This window comes from Anser cygnoides, chromosome 19, assembly GCF_040182565.1.
Source record: "Anser cygnoides isolate HZ-2024a breed goose chromosome 19, Taihu_goose_T2T_genome, whole genome shotgun sequence".
Lineage (NCBI taxonomy): Eukaryota > Metazoa > Chordata > Aves > Anseriformes > Anatidae > Anser > Anser cygnoides.
The window spans coordinates 5,532,003-5,548,654 of NC_089891.1; the positions used below are offsets into that span (position 1 = coordinate 5,532,003).

General features: G+C 42.6%; 1 protein-coding gene across 2 annotated transcripts in view; it reads right to left on the reverse strand.

Annotated features, from left to right (window-relative positions):
- SAP30BP (SAP30 binding protein) overlaps positions 1 to 16,652 on the reverse strand; it is a 30,916-nt gene that overhangs the window by 2,081 nt on the left and 12,183 nt on the right. For both annotated transcript variants that reach the window (XM_048064227.2, XM_048064225.2), the window contains 6 exons: positions 11,205 to 11,247; positions 4,625 to 4,713; positions 1,739 to 1,830; positions 1,213 to 1,273; positions 693 to 744; positions 271 to 329 (listed from right to left, as the gene is read on the reverse strand). In XM_048064227.2, the coding sequence (XP_047920184.1) occupies positions 271 to 329; positions 693 to 744; positions 1,213 to 1,273; positions 1,739 to 1,830; positions 4,625 to 4,713; positions 11,205 to 11,247 (396 nt within the window). The remainder of the gene's footprint in view (positions 1 to 270; positions 330 to 692; positions 745 to 1,212; positions 1,274 to 1,738; positions 1,831 to 4,624; positions 4,714 to 11,204; positions 11,248 to 16,652) is intronic.

Genomic DNA, 16,652 nt, shown 5'->3' on the forward strand with positions numbered 1-16,652 from the left:
TTTTATGAGCTCTGGCTTAAAAATACTGACAAAACATCAACAAAAACAGGGGGATAAGCAGCCTAGATAAATGGACCTATAAGGAAGGGCAAACAACTTTATTTGTTCAGTCTAGGAAAAAAGACATGCAAGAAGAAAGAACTAGGGAAAATGGGAATTATTAGTACAGAATGTAGTTCACAAAAAACAGCAAAGGAACAAAATGAAATTCAGCAGGGAAACAAAAAAAAAATCCCTGCACCTCAGTCCTCTTTGGTTTTGAATAGCTACCTTTGTGCGCTCCTTCTTGGCCTTCTCCAATTTGTCCATCTCAATCTTCTGGGCTTTTGCTGAGAGAGAACAGAAGTTACAAGAAACACTGGAAACAGTAAAACAGTAAAAAGCCATAACTATCTCGCTCACACAATTCCCATAACAAACAATCAAAAACTTCAAATTGTGTACAAAAAAGAGCATTATTGCACTAAATTAATGATTTAAGATGAAAATATTGAAGAACTAATTTCAATGAAAGGGCTTTCCAGACTGATGAAGCATCAACAACATTGAAGCACATCCAACCAGAATGATGTAGTTAAAAAGCAGCGTGTGATACTTTTCATTTATAAAGAAGGTGAAGACTCCAGTGCAGTTAATTAACTACAAAACACAAAGAGCTAAGTTAGGACAGGAAAAAAAAATCCTGGAATTACCTAGTGCTTCATAATATGAATCCTCTGACCAGCCATGAGGATCAAACATATCCTAAAGATGAAAAAAATATCACATTAGGTCTATTTCCACATATATGCAAACCCCAGCTCAAAATATTATATATATTGCTGTTCACTGATGATATTCATTACTGATTATTTGTTGTATGCCAGTGACACAAAGATTACGTCAGATTTTCTTTTATGGGTCCATGTACTGTTGTAGAAGAATAAACAGCCTTGAAACTAAAAGGATGCTGGGATAAGATACACATTCTTCTGCTCTTCAACTTCTATTCCCCCCAGGAGTACACACTTCAGCAATTTTCATTCAGAGTCATTAAAATGAAGTTGGAGGCACTGAGGCTCAATACCACGTGAAAACGTTCACTTCAATACAGAGGATCAGACAAAAGTTCCTTACAGGACCTCTAAACAAGAAGGGTAAAGAAAGCCAGATGTAAGAGCTCACAGCCCTATATCATCTTCCACCTTGACAGACAAAATTATCGCACCTCACCTTTGGATAATTTGTACCAAGTTCATCAATTGAACAGAACTGGATCAGCTTTTCATAGATGCTGCAAAGGGAAGACCAGAAATTACTCAGAAGCTCGCTCACTCTTCTAAACTGAAGTGCTTCAGATTTGTTAGTAAAAAGTGGTTGTCACCTCTTTACACTAAGGATAAAATCAGCACCTATCCTGCCGTGCTTGCTGTGATGGATGTAGCATGCTATTAACCACATTATTTCCTACTTCTTTCTGGTCAATCTCCCAGCGCCCAGAGCAGACAAATTTCTGAAATATTTCATCCGAAGCCTGTACATTTACATACCTAACTTATGCTAACCTAGTTGCTGCCTCACAGAGCACCAAAGAAGAGTTTTACCATTTTGGTTACTGTCAAATTATGCCCTTCTCAATTTTGCAAGCAATAGCACTTCTTGCTCAGGATCTTGTTCCTGCTACTGCTCCAACCAAGAGGAAAATCGTTGAACTTTGCTGTGTGGTGCTTTGGCCTCACAGGAATAGACGGGAGCTCACCTGGGGTTGCGGAATTCCTTCTTCCTTTGAATGATGTAGTTCATATCCATGCCCTCTTTTATTTTCCTCTCATACAGCTTTTGAATTTTATCCTAAGGGAGCAAGATTACAGGGTGAGACAATACAAAAAGGATGAGTGTTCCAGCCGACTATCAAAGCATACATGTGGAAACACGACAACTGAACCAGTGACCTCGCACTGAGCAAGGATTCCACCTCTACCCTAAGGCCAGGCAGATCGGTTAGTACAGACACTTCCTGCTTTAAGGTCTGACAGCATCTTCTCCATGAACCACCTGCGTGGGTACAGCAATTGATCTTTGCACTTTCTGAAGGCTCCAGTGACTAAAGATTTGCATTTGAGGCAGCAGTGCGCACTCCTTGCCCTCCGAAGGGGAGCAGAAGCCTGCTCCAGGAGGGACAGCTGAATTCCACGAGGGTTCTCCCACAACATACAGCGACCATCCCACCTCCCTTCAGTTTGCCACGCACCTGTGCAGAAGTCAAGGCTCACGGCTACACCTGGGTGATAGATGGGCCACATTCTGCTCGAGAACTAAAACTAAGCCAGCCCACTGGACAATGCGATCAGCAGGTATTGCTGGTGGTGAATGCCAGCACCCAAACACTCTTAGGAATGATGCACTTTAAATCCCTCCTGAGAACATCTTTGTGAAGCAACAAGCCCCTAAGATATGACAGATATCTCAACTGACTCAAGTGGGAAACAAGCAGTCGACCTACCAAGAAGGTTGAACAATTTAAAGATAACAATGATTATTTTTTCCTGCTTCTTCAGCAAGGTAGAAGGCCTTAGGAGTATTTTTTACTCTGGTGATGCTGAAGTGGAAACTTTCGGATGGAACACAGACTTTTAGCAGGATTCACAGAAGATCCAAGGCTAGGACTTCAGTCTTTCAAGATGCCAGAGGTGAGTCAGTTTTCCTGTGTTGCTTCCGGATAAGTCACTTTTGTCTCCCTCTGTATGGGTAGTCAACTCAAACACAGAACTATTTTTTAAGGGTTCACTGACATCTGAATAAAAGAACTTATTTCATCAACTTTTTAAAAAAAGCTTTGTGGGGTAGTTTTCATCAGGTCCTCACAAAATTAGCAAGAAGTCACATGGTCTTCACATGCAATATACATGCCATTAGGTTTGAAGGAACAACTACAAAAAAGAGGTTAATTTGGGGAGTTGAAATGACTGAATAATGTCCCCTTTTGTGATCTTCTCCTGGAGGTAGAAACATGGTTCACATTCATAATGTCCACAGATGAGGAACTACTGGGTCACCTTTATAACAAGGAATATTCCCCTTGGCTAAGATACAGTTTATTAGACGAATAGCTAACAGAAGAAAATAGTATATCAGCAGTAAAAGCCTAGAATGTTTTGAATCTGAAGAACAATCCCATCTCCTTGCTCAAAGTGCTCTAAGATGTGGTTTGACCCGCTAACAGAGGACAAGTTCTCTCCTTTGATTTAACACAGTAAACTGCTGTCAAAGGGGAATAAAATCTGCTTTATTCTGCCTATTCTCTCAAGCTCTGTGCATTCCTCAGATCTAACACATGAATTCACTGATGTCAGAACAACAGAATCCTCCTACAGCATAAAAGGGCAAATGGGTGTGCCCAGGTACAATAAGCGGAGGAGAAGAAAGTGTGGCATGGTGATTCAGAATGACTCACCATCCAGATCACATTAGTACCTTACTTTATAGAGCACTCCAGAAGTGATTCTTTACATGTACTTTTACTAGGCAGATAACTGCAGTAAAACTCAGGGGAATGGTAGAAAACAGCAGCCACAGCTCTTTCATTTGCCCTCCATCAGGGATGGGAAAACAGAGCAGAAGGTGCTCCTCCACTTCTCCTGGGAATAAGTTTTGTTATACACGGAAGCCTACAGAATTCCTCTCAGACCATAAGTCAAAGTCTGCCAATGGAAGGTAGCTTAAGCTCATTTCTTTTGCTCTAGAGCAGATGACACATTCCTCGATATTCAGTTAAGAGGCAGCGTTGGCAAACAGCCCCGTAGTAGCTCACAGTTTGGATAGGTGTTAAATAGCATGCCATCAACAAATGCTCACACCAACTCCTCTGTGCACGCTGCAAGCTGGGTACATGAAATACTCCAAAAGGACACTATCATTTCTGCTCCAAACTCGGAGCCAGAGGCTCAGTTTGTAATATTGCAAGTTGCAGATTTGTATGAATCAAGTCTTTAGCACCATTTATTTTTTGTAAATTAACATCCAATTGATGAAAAATAGTCTTACATCACAAGACAGAGCTGAGACGTTCATGGAAGCAGACTGTGACAAAGTTCTAGACTGATTAAAAGTTGGTTATTGCAATTATTTGGGCGTGTACCAGTGAAAACATGCATTTGTTTTCTTTTGCTGCCTCTAAGTTACTAGCATTCCCTCTAAATGTTTATCATCTAGTGATACGTAGGTGGAGAAGGAATCTTATCAATGCTGCCTCAACTATTCCAGTTAGGGGATTCTCAGACCCATGTAGAAAAACAATCATTTGTTCTCTCCTACAGAGCTGAATTTGCTGAGGTAAGAGGATAGCAGCCTTCACAGTAAACATTGCTTCTGTATCACTGGTGGGATCGAGAGCCATTTTAAAGCATGAGTGACGCAGACTGTGGAAAACAGTTTTAAGCTAATTTGAGATTTCTAAGCTAGGAATTCCTATAAAATTTAAAGCATTAATAGTGTACACACAAACTCACTGTTCTAGGAATTCAACTTTAATGCTGGATTTTTGACTTGTGGAAAAACACTAGGAGTTCCCAAATACCCCCTCGCTACTGAAATACAAGCCTTTAAAAGAAATAAAGTAAGAGAGGCCTTATACCATTATACCAACCTGCAAGTGGTTAGAACATCTGCCAGGAGGCTCAGGAGGGATTTTGATTTCATCTGGAGACATGTTCCGCACTCTCTCTGAAAAAGAAGCTGTGGAGAGCAAACCAGGAATGAGTTCTGGCATTAGTGAAGGATAGTTAAGCAACGTAATTGTTTTATGCCCTTGCTGGTATGACTCTATCAGTTAGATACAGTGTGTAAAGGCAACAGGAATGATGTTAACTGGTACTCGTGGCATTTTCAAAGTGCTGAGCAGCAAGCAACTAACCTAAAGGTTAGGTCATTGGCAAAATGATGGGATGCTTGCTTTATTGATGTTTACCTTCTACTGTGGCCGTGTCGCACCCATGCTTCGTTTTATTTTAAGGCGTCTCTTCACTCCAGAAGGGAGCTGGGACGTGCAAAACCAGTCCCCACTCTAGCTGCAATTGTTGAGACCCTCAAAAGCAAAGGATCTGCAGAGGAACGTATGTTTGTGGAGTCTTCCTCTATTACCCTGCACTGCGCACAACATATCAAGCTCTCCACTACTCCAGGTCTTCCATATGCACTTCCAAGTCTTGCCCTGAGCAGCTCAGATAACCTGGAGCGTGACAAAGCTTGTGACAGGACACTCAGAGAGAATCAGACTGTGCATGCAGAGGATCACGGGGTCGATGTAGAGCAGCCCAGCTCACGGCCATTTTCTGGGAGGCAGTTTGGACCTCATTCCTTTTAAGACATGAGCCAAAATGGTTCAAAGTGAACAACCCTCTCCAAGACTGACAGCAGTTAACCACAAGAAACTAAATGTCATCCTTAAGTTAATATTTCCTTAACAGGCACTTTGATCTTTGCTTACAGAGTCAGACTATTACTAGAAAGAACAACTAGTTCTGCAGCACTGAGGACAGACCAGTATAGACTGCCAGCTTTCTACAGCTGTTTGTGTTGGGACATACTATTACAGTACCTGATCACTCTGTGAAGATGAGTTTACAAAAATATCAGCAAGAGAAACAGCCGTGTGTCCCCCTCTTGCCTGCTACTTTGCCACTCAGTTATGGGAAACCCAGGCAGTTTTCTACCTAAATCTTGGAGCAGAGCTTTGTGTCACATTGAAGCAGCTGGGATTGTTTTCAATCGTAATTTGTACAGAGAACACATTCCAGAGTCACAGTCTGTATTGGAAAAAAAAAGACCTGACACCAGCACAAAAGTTGTATCGAGCAAGTCACTCACATTTGTGGCTCTCCAATTATACATCTGGGAACAAAAGCTGCTTGAACTGCAGTTCCAGCACACTCGAGTCCAGCTCCTTTGACTGAAGCCCAGAAGTACCCAAAGGGCAGGCAATGGCATTTGAACACAGCAGCTCTTCTGCCTTCCAGCACAGCCCATCAGATAGCTGAGGTTACAGATAACCAACACTACACATGTTCAGTGCTACTAGGGTTTCGAGTTCTTCTGCAAAAATGCAAAGCTCTAAGGACAACATCCTTTGGAGATGCAAAGCTGGCAGGCGACCGCTCATTCTGCGTGATCAAGATGTTGCTGAGGGTTAAAGTCTTCAGCAGTTGCTAGCAGTGAACAAAAAGTGTCCTTTAGCATTTACTAAGAGGGAGCCTTTATGGAAGAAGGAAAGCTTGCCAGAGCCCCTACAAAAAGGCAGGGAAACTAGAGCTCCGTGACAACAAGGCAGACATTTGTTGTAGGTTACAGCTGCTGGTTGGACAGCATAGCCTCTAATTTAATTAGAGTTTCAGGAACCCGGAGACACAGTAGCAAATAGACAGAGGTGTTCATAATAGACAGCACACGAGGCTTCCCAGAAAAGGTGAAAGCTGATTAATGGCTTAAGAGATTCACAACACCAGTAGAAACATTAACAAAAAAAAACAAACCAGACTTTGTAAGGCAAAGAAAGGACTGAAAAATTTAGCCTAGCTCCAGGCTAGACATCCCGTAGGCTTCTCGTCTTTGCAGATGACCAGACAGAAAACAGAGAAACAACATATTTACAGAAAGGGGAATTATAGGCTCATATAAACTCAGGAACCATGGGCTAGAACTCTGCAAAGAAGTCACAAAGTCTTAAAGAGTATGTTCAGCAACCCATTCAAAGCTCCCTTGAAACAAAACTAACTCCCACTGAGACAACATTTTGACCCGTATCTTTCCAGGTTTTGGGGTTCATTTGCTCTTTTGTTTGAGATGTGTGAAAACAGCCATTTATCAACGCTATACTGATGGGGGAAAGCATCTCTTAGCTTATAAGGAACTGGAATTAAGACATCTCTGTCTACGGCTAACCCACCGTAGCCGTACATGGCTGAAGACTGAGTCAGCAGCAAGGCTACGTGCACCCTGTTCAGCCTCACAAACCCAGCACAGGCAAACATGTGCACACAAACATTCATCGTTAGTCAGTTATTTCATCACATCACAGCCCGTTTGAGAATCCACATCATTACGAAGCAAGAGATGATTTAAACCCCTTCAGGCATATATACAGTAAGGAAGTGCAAATAACCCATGCCCTTGAGCAGCCCTCAAACTTCCTCTCCAAACAGATACCAGAAAGGCCGATTCCATGGCCTCTTCCCACCAAATAATTTCCATAGAGAAAGGGGCAGCGTGGATTATTATTCAAGGGAATCCTGGAACTTGTACATATATCCCCAGGCTCCTGTGTAAAAGATCTTTTGTTTCCCAAGTCCCTAGCACAGCTTTCCACTGGCTATACCGTGGTAAGCATGGATGGACAACTAATGCCAAGGTGTGTCCTGACAGGATACATCCAGCTGCTTTATGCATCCTGTTATTTCTGCCAGGCTCTAAGCTTTACTTTCACATGAGTCAACGCAGTGACACTGGCTGCAGTTTCTAATTGGACCTGTGATTTGCTGGCTCATTACCTAGAGGATCTCCACGTGGGGACCTCAGGAAGCTGGCCGTTAGCATGATTAATCTTCATGGGCACACCCAAGTTCTGGTTCACAGTAAGTAAATATCTTCCCCTAATCAGATTCACAGTGCAGATAAAGAACATTTGAAAGAACTAAGGTCGTAAAACACAGATGCCTTGACTTGGAAAGTGGGAGCCAAGGCACTGCCAGGCCAGCAACTCAAAGCGTCCTGTTGCTGAAGAGGGACAGGGCTACTCACTCTTAGTCCATGCATCCTTCCACAAGCTGACCTAAAAGTAAGAAGTTTCATCAGCAGAAGCAATAGGTGCTTGTGGCTTTTTGTGTAGTCAGTGCATGCAGTGTTGCAAGGCAGGAAAAGATGTTCAGCTGCTCCTTTGGCTCTGGCCAAAGGACAGCCAACTATCAGGTTGTACTCAGCAAAGATTCAGCATCTCAGTAGTCAATGGAGAATATTTGCTTTCCAGATCTCGATGAGACAGATAAATACAGCACTCTCATCTGGTTATATGCTTCAGTTTCAGATAGATGGGTTATTTGGCCAGTATATACAACGGTACAGACATATTGCACAGGAGGACAGAAAGCACCACAGGGACACACTATGTGCTCGGCTCATTCCAGAAGAAAATGACTGCTTGCAGTCCAAAGGCTATGCTGGAGACATGGACGGGAGAGCACACTAGAACTTTGATTCCTTCAAATGGGTAGAAAGTTATCCCGAGTGTAGAGAAAACCAAATTAATAGGGAGTATAGGAACAGCTGGCTGGACCTGGGCACAGTGGGGTGTCAATCTCCTGAGGTCTACTAAAGCATCTTACCTCAACTCTGTGAATAACACTGCTCCCCAGGTGGGATTAAAACCTCTTGTCCCCTTCAAGGTTCACTTATATGCTGCTTCTTAGGCAACCACAAGGGATTACAGGCAGTACCGGGTGTCAGTTTGTTGTCTACAAAGGCCATATTCCCCAGTAAAGAACACAACAACAATAAAAAAAAAATTAAGTAAAGACCTGGAAAGGGTATTCAGAGGGACATGGTTTTCCCCTGGAGAAATGCAAACCACTGGTGCTTGGTCTCTAAAACTGCATTCTCTGGCACTCTAATCAAATCTGCTTGGCATAAACCAGGCTGTGTGGGTTTCTAATTTCCTGGCACCAGAACAGCCAAATCACAGGGAAGAACTGGAGGCAACAACATGCCAGTGAGTCACCCATCCATGGAAGGACACTAGTTCCCTTTCTGCTCTGTGGGCTGAGAAATGCAGAAAGAGACCTGCAACTCAGCCATATTTTCTGCTGCTATGAACACTGACTTTGTGCCCTGATATCTTAAGAGTTGAAAGAACATTTCTTATAGCCCAAAAGGTAAACAACTATGCTACCAAGAACTTCAGGAAAAAAAAAAGGCATCCTGGAAGTATTATGTTGCAAAGCTGCAGAAAACAGCAAATGCAGATGTGCTGTTAGCACTAGAGTGCTACAAAATAAAGAGGGGCAACGCTGGTGCAGAAATTTATCAAAAGACATTTCAAACACACCTCCTTTCCAACTATAGTGCAGTTACTGCTCTAAACCTCCCCTCCCACTCTTCCAGGCTTTGATTACACAATCACTAATTCAACATAAGTCAAGATACCCATGCCCTTTCCCAAGTGCTCATCTTAGATGTTTTTTTTTGTGCCAACTCTAGTACTCACATAGCATGTATTAAAAAGATGAGGGAATAGATCCAGCTGGGAGCCTCACATTGGGAAAAAAAAAAAAAGGGAACGAGGAAGGTGGATCTCAGTTGGCTCCATCTCCCAGACCAGCTCACAGCACACAATTTTAGCATGAGTCCAGGGGAGGTAAAGCAGAAACATTTTGGCAGGAGTCTACATTTATGCTGTACCTAAGCAGCTGCGTAACCATAGACTTTAATGAAGGTGACGCTGGACAACGTCAGGTTACCTGAGAAGGGCAAGCCACAAGCTTTTAATGGAAAAAGCCATTTTAGAAAACTGTTTAAGGAAGACTTAGACTTCCACGTACTGATATTAAACAAAATTTTAGTTCTCCAGATTGGAGAAGTTATTTGCTTTCTGTCAGAAAATCCTGCAGGTTTTTCCATTCAAGAATCCTACCTCTGAAAGCTCAAATTTCCAGGAAGGGAGTGGTTCTTATATTACCAACCATAAGGCTCTTGCAACAGTTCCTTTTCAACTAGATAAGATATGGTCTAATGCGAGGGACCTACAGAATCCAGCACAGCAAGTATGCTGACCTCTAGTAGCTGTTTCTGCACAAAGCTAGCCTAAGTGCTGCTCTGTGTGCACCACTGCTGGGAAAGGATAAAGATGTGTTGCAGCCTTAATCCACGTCTCTGACTCGCCAATACTGTCCACCCATGAGTACGAGTACCCTCTGTGCAGTTTCCAAACCTGCAAGCAAGCCTGGGTTATCACAGGACATATGAGATACTCAGTCTCAATCTCCCGTCAATGGGGCGGTCACTGGGAAAAAAGCAGACTGACAGAATTGTAACCTGAGCCTTATACCTTCGCTAAGAAAGGACTTACCACTATATTGCTTTGTAAGTGCAGAGCTTCACTCACATGTAAATTAGAGGACAAAGGGCAGATGGTTTTCAGATATTCTTTACTTTTTACCCTATGCGCTGTTGTCTCCTCTGTTTTTCTAATGTGCATTTTGGGGGCAGATCAGCAGTCTGGAGAAAGATCTGTTGTATTCCGTGATAACACTGGTTAAAGCAACTTTGTCCTCTAGAGTATGATAATTCATTTAAAGTGTTAGGTTGGTGCAAAGTCTGGGCAGGACAACTGAAAAGGATTCAAGTGCAAAACATTTGGAGTGAAGGGTCATGGCTTAACATCTTAGTATTTACTGTCCAATGTCTTATTTTACATTTACCACACTATAGCTGAAATATCACACCTAAGCTTGGACAAGCTGACTTGACAGATAATAAAGTACCAAATTCATGTGTTTTTTTTAATGGTACTATCATATACTACCACGCAACTCTACCAGTAACCCCAGGAACAAAGGGTTAGTTCAAGACAGTAAGAGCTTCAACATAAAATACAACAGCATTTTCTCTATAACCCCTCAGAGAGCAAACAGAGGATACTACTTCAAGCTGACTACGCTGTATTTTCCAATCATTTTTTCTAAATCTAATAATGGTGCAACTAGTAAATGAAGTGTCACAAAAAAAAATTTCTACAATCATTACAAAACACAGTATGCCACATCAACACATCAGCTATAAATTGCTAAATGGACCAAATTTGGGTTAAAAAAGTATTGAAATATCCTTAAGTCAGACAAGTCACCTGTCATCCTTTCTGGTTATACTGATGTTCACAGGGGCATCTGGACAAAGCTACAGCTTTGTTTTCAGGCTCATCTAGAAGAACATCAATGTTAACCTTTATGTACCTGTGTCTCAGACATGTAATATATTTTAGGCATGGCACCCTTCTCCCAGACAAAGACTTCACTGAAAATATTCCACTGAGGTAAAACATTGGAGGCAGTAACTCAAACTACAGCATTGCCAGGACAAAGTGAAGATGTCTTCCCCCACCATACTTACAGGAAGAGGAGCCTAGAAGGTCTAGTTTGAAAAAAAAACAAAAACCATGTGAGTAAATACTTCTGAGCACTTACCAACTAGTTCCTGAGGATCTCTTTTCTCCAGTTCTGAGAATTCCTGGGAGAAAAGGGGGAAGAAACAGATTTTAGTCAAGGTATTCTTCCAGTCTGAAAAGCTATACTGTCCATTTGTTTAGAAACTCTCATATTACTTCTGAGACAAAAGAACATATATTAAGAATGAAATGCATGTTATTAGATCATAGGGCAATGTTCATACCATGGAAAGTCAAAGCCTAACAGGATGCTCCATTTCCTCTCAAAGCTAGAGTCTAAATTTAATGAAAGAATTAAGACTTTGTTTCTGTGAGTCCTGAACACTCAGCTCCTTTTGAATTCCACAAAAATTGCCGTGCTTGAAGCCTTTCCTCAAGATAGATCAAACCACAGATTCTTCATTTTTGGTGGCTGGCCTTTGGCACCAGCTGAGAGCCAGTGTTTTAGCACATAGCTAAATAACAAGCTTGACCTAGCCCCCCCAAACTTCTTAATCCACGCGAATGCCTCCCAAAGGCAACCGACAGTCTCTAAGTAGGGCCTGCAGGATCCGTTCCCTGGGGTTACGCAGGAACAGAGGAAACGCTCGCAGAGCCCGCAGCCCTCTGTGGGTACCCAGGGCTCTGCGGGGTCGCCAGCTGCAGGGGCCTGCCAGTTACCTGTGATGACAGAATTCGCCACTTTGGCTTTGGCTGATAAACCCTCTAAGAGCCAAAATGCTGAGGAGTGTGGTGATGATGTGGAGCCCGTATTCCCATTTTGGAAGAATGCTCCCACCTGGCTGCTACTTTCCAGGAGCGATACAGATCTGCTCTGCCAGGAACTCTAGGGCAAACTGTGTTCAGAGATTTTCTCAACACAGCCAACCCCTCATCAGTTATACTAATATAAATTAAGGCAGCTTCAATTGCAGGAGCACAGCAGATGTTTGTGGCAGTCTGCTAAGCAGGAGCATTATGTTGGACAAGGCATTTTAAAATACGCTTTCACCATATTGAGACTAATGTTCAAATATTTTGGTACTTCTGCAAGACCCCGAGGGAGCCACAAGCAATATCAAGTTCAACACAAATAAAGTTTCTGAAACAATATCAGCTGTATCCTAACATTGTCCTCTTCCCCCTGCCTCCCTCCCAAAGACTTTTTGTGACTCACTGGACTGTGCGTCCAAAATTCCTCAGTGCCTCCGAACACAGAAGCTATTCATTCAACCTGACACAGACATAGTGCTGCCTCCTTGCTGCTTAGTAACCGCTTTCTAAATCCCCTCCTTTCCTCCATTTCCAATCAGGTGAGAGATGGCCAAGGTGAGGAGAAAGGAGCAAGGTCACCAAGCCAAATCTGGGGACAGGCTGCGTCAAATTCGTTGTGAAAAGCCACCGATTGCCGGAGAAACCAGAGCCCTCAGGGTGCAGAAAAACAAATTCTTTGTGTGGCACTAGCTGCTGTGTGGCATTTTTCATAGTCATTCATGAAAAAAGCACTGTTTCTCCATAAGAACACTTGGATCACAAATAAAAAAGGCTGAAGCTATTTCAGAAAATCAAGTACATGAAGGAACACGCAACTCCCTGCCGGCCAGCTGGCGAGGCACCAGGCCCCTTTGTGAGGCACAGGCCCTGGTGTAACAGCTCCGACCGCACTCCATGTAGTGCATTAACACCTCTTCTCCCAGGGTCCTCAGAAATGACAAGCAGAAAAAAAAATAAATAAAACTGAAGCATGACATTTCAAAGCAGGAAATTAAGCATATGCCAAGATAAGGAGCTCTCTTTGGTGAGAGCACTGGGCAGGAATTCAGGGAATCCAGGCTGTGCTCTCCACAAACCTACCCAGATGCAGCATTAACGTGGTGAGCCTCAGCCACGTCGAGAGGGCAGTAACACGGTGAGCCTCAGTTTACCACCGGGGAAACAGAGACAATTCTGTGGTAGCTATCAGATTGTGAGGACAAATTCAGATTAGTATGGAAGCGTTGTATTCAGCTTGGAAGAGTTCATAGAGCTACAGATGTGAGAAACTTATGTCCAGGTTGCATACGGTTACTCACCAGGCAGCAAACACATTAGGTCAGAAGGCTGCTCTATCTCCTCCAGACGGAGAACTTGCTAGGTATTTACTTAAAAGTGTTTCTCACCTTGGTCTGAGACAATGAACAAATTGTTGGGGTGAAAGGAGGTGACTGCTTTTGTTTCAACTCTGAATTCTGAATCACATTGCCCAGTCCTTTCTTTTCAAAGTTTTGTTTTAAATGGACTGAGAGAAGAGGAAAAAAAAGACTAGGTTCCTGAGCACCTCTTGATGCTTACGCAGCACTGTGCTTATTATTCCAGTAACCTTCCCCTGCCCAACCCTCCTCCCATCATCCAAAAGAAAAATCCCCAAAGAGACCAAGTGCCAAGCATTACTTAAGCAGCCCAGTGGCACAGTCCAACTCAGGAGCTTCAGACCTGTACTAAGTGCCCTCAAGAAGGCTGCCCTCTCATTTGGCCAGGGGTTGCAAGGGCATTTGCTGTATTTCCAAAGTTTTCAGAAGCCCACTTTCAAGTCTCCTATAGCTGTTCAGGACCAGCACCAAACATAAGCACACAGCCCTCAGGAGACATGCAGTAATATTCTGAGAGATGATTTGATGGCCAAAACCTCTCCTGGTACGTACCTTACGTTAGACAAGCATCTCTCTGAAGTGTCAGATGTGTTTAATTGTATGTTTTACGAATTTCTGGAACCATCAACATGTTTCCTGTCACCAGAAGCAAGTTTTACTTTAACCTGTATCCTTTAATCCTAGAACTACAGTACGAGTCCACTCCATTTATAACACGCTGAATAAAGCCAATCCTAAAGCCACCGCTGTGCATCTACCTCGCCTGATCGCCTACACCCGTCTCACCGCAGCCGCTCAAGCAAGTCTAGTCTCCACATCCTCAGGACACAGCTAAGACACCAGAAACCCTAGAGCTACATTCAAGCAAAAGAAAACAAGCTCACTAGCATTATAACCACACCTCGCTGCCCAAAGGATATGAATTTTGCTTACTGATGAGTTACCGTGTACCTACACCCACTGCTCCGCCGTTAACGAGCTGAAGACATCAACACAGCTTTTCATTAAGTCGGACTACTTTCAAGCCTCCCGAATGTCTTCCAAAAACAAAGGGATGACCGACTCCTCCTCCCGTGCTTGTTCATATTTGCTCAGTTTACTGTCCAACACTATGGCAAGGCAAGTACCAACAGCTTGACTGAAGACGTACAGTTCGGCCGATGCGAGATTTAAGAGGTCTTGTGCAAACCTCTGAGCATCTACTGACGAACCAGAAATTAAGGACAGTCAAACCTTCAGTCGAGCAATGCCCTACATTCCTCTAGGCTAATTTAAGTCTCAGACAGATGTTGAACACACTGAATTGATTAGAACAGATAGCATTTGCAAACAAGCATTTTCTGCAGCTCTAACCCAATAGGAGGTTAAACGAGATAGAGAATCAACAAGTGGGGTAACAAGGTACAATAAATACTACACAATTACTATGTTTTAGCTGTGAAAGGGAAGGCATTCTGTACACAGACAAGAAATTTCTAAAGGAACACCAAGGCATTTAAGCAATGGAAAATTTGGAATATAACTGGACTTAAAGTAGGGAAATCATCTAAATCCATTCAGGACAAGATGATCTTTTTGTAGATTGCTACATCAACACCCACATTCCTATGTACCAGTATCTCACGTGAAGAGCACAAAAATCAAGCAGGTGAGTGGTTACAAGCAGAGGTTACAAGCACAATACATCAAACCTCTCCATCAGAGTATGTATATGTAAGCTCTTACAGCCTTCAAGTATCCCAGAGCTTCAGGCATTACTTAATGGATCTGTTTCCATTTGCATCCTGATCGGTGAAAAATAACAAATAACAAGGTTAAGACTTCCCTAGTGGCACCTTCCAATACCGCACAGTTTTCACAAATCCAACCTCTGAAAGGCTGCATGGGAGTGTCTCTGAATTGACTTATGCAGCCAGGCTCTTGCTACTTGCACAAAGTCAGCCTGGACACATCAGTTATATTAAAAATTCTCTCTAACATTTTGAAATACAAAACTCATGCAAAAAAAAAGTTCCTTGCTTATTCTTTTTCTCTAGCCACTTTATCCCATCTAGTGTTATACGATAGCCTCTAAGAATGGCCAGAATAAGTTAAAAAAAAAAAAAAAAGCAGTACTGCACTCCACTCTTCATGTACTCAGCAAGTTGATTTTCTGGCTGCTATTTATTTTGCAACCTGGATTTCACAAGATCAATTGTTTAAGGGCCTAAAGGCAGGCAGCCTTGCATCAACAGACTGAAATGAGTCAAGGGATGCTGTAGAAGTTCAGATCCAAGCTGGAAGAGGACTTAAGGACAGCAAGACAAGCAGAAGACAGACTCCCTCCCCCTGATGCAGACATTAACAAAGGGCAACCTCTGAAGAACATAAACTGCTGAAGATAAAAACAAGGTATTAAAAAAACATCTGGACCACCAAGATAAATCACAATTTCTGTGCTTCTAAGAGTGATTCAGCACACTTTAGATATCACCTCACCTACAGCATAAAGCAGATGTTCTATTGCTATTCCCATCTACAATCAGGTAAAGCTTTTCCATTGCCACCTCTACTCCCGGACAAATGCTTCAAGCCCTGGGCAAGACAATGCCGCCTGTAAGAGCCTGGCTGTCATGAACCCAGTTTGAAAGTTAGGTATTATAACATGTTCATGTATTATAATCAGTTAAGGAAGAACAGCAAGCTGAAAGTGTGTGTGTGTGTGTGTGTATTTGCTCGTACGGAGAGCAATGCATTTTGGCTTAAGACTTCACCTCAGAAAGGTGAAATACAGACCATCATTTCAGTTGTAGTGTTTCCATTCAGTTACATAAAAACCAGCCTCTACTCAGATTCCATGGAAAAGAAACACAAGCAAACACAATCCTCGCAGTGTGGAACACAGATTAACGGAAGGAAACAAAAACAATATGAATCTGAGACTGATGAATTCACGTTTGGAAAGATTTGCCCAGAACAGCTTTATTTAATGGAAAGAATGGACTGACTTACAACAATGCCTGCTAAATCCTTCCTGAAACAAGATCCATAAATCCAGTACAAAGCTCACATTGGATATAACTGCTGGCATTCACTGTTGCCAAAGGGTACAAATCCAACCTTCAGTTTCTCATAGAAGCACTTGCATATGAAGTACACCTGCACTAACAAACTACAAGAAGAAATGGTTGTGCAGGGAGGCAGAAAAGACGGGAAAAACAGAAGCCGATTGTTTTAAGTTACAAGTTGTAAAAAAAATAAATGGAGACACTGATGCCAGATTTACCACCACTCCATTGCTTTCCCAGACTTGCAGCCAACTAGCCCTACAGCTCCCTTCTTCCACCCACTTGCAGATCATATTAAAAAAAAAGTGTAGT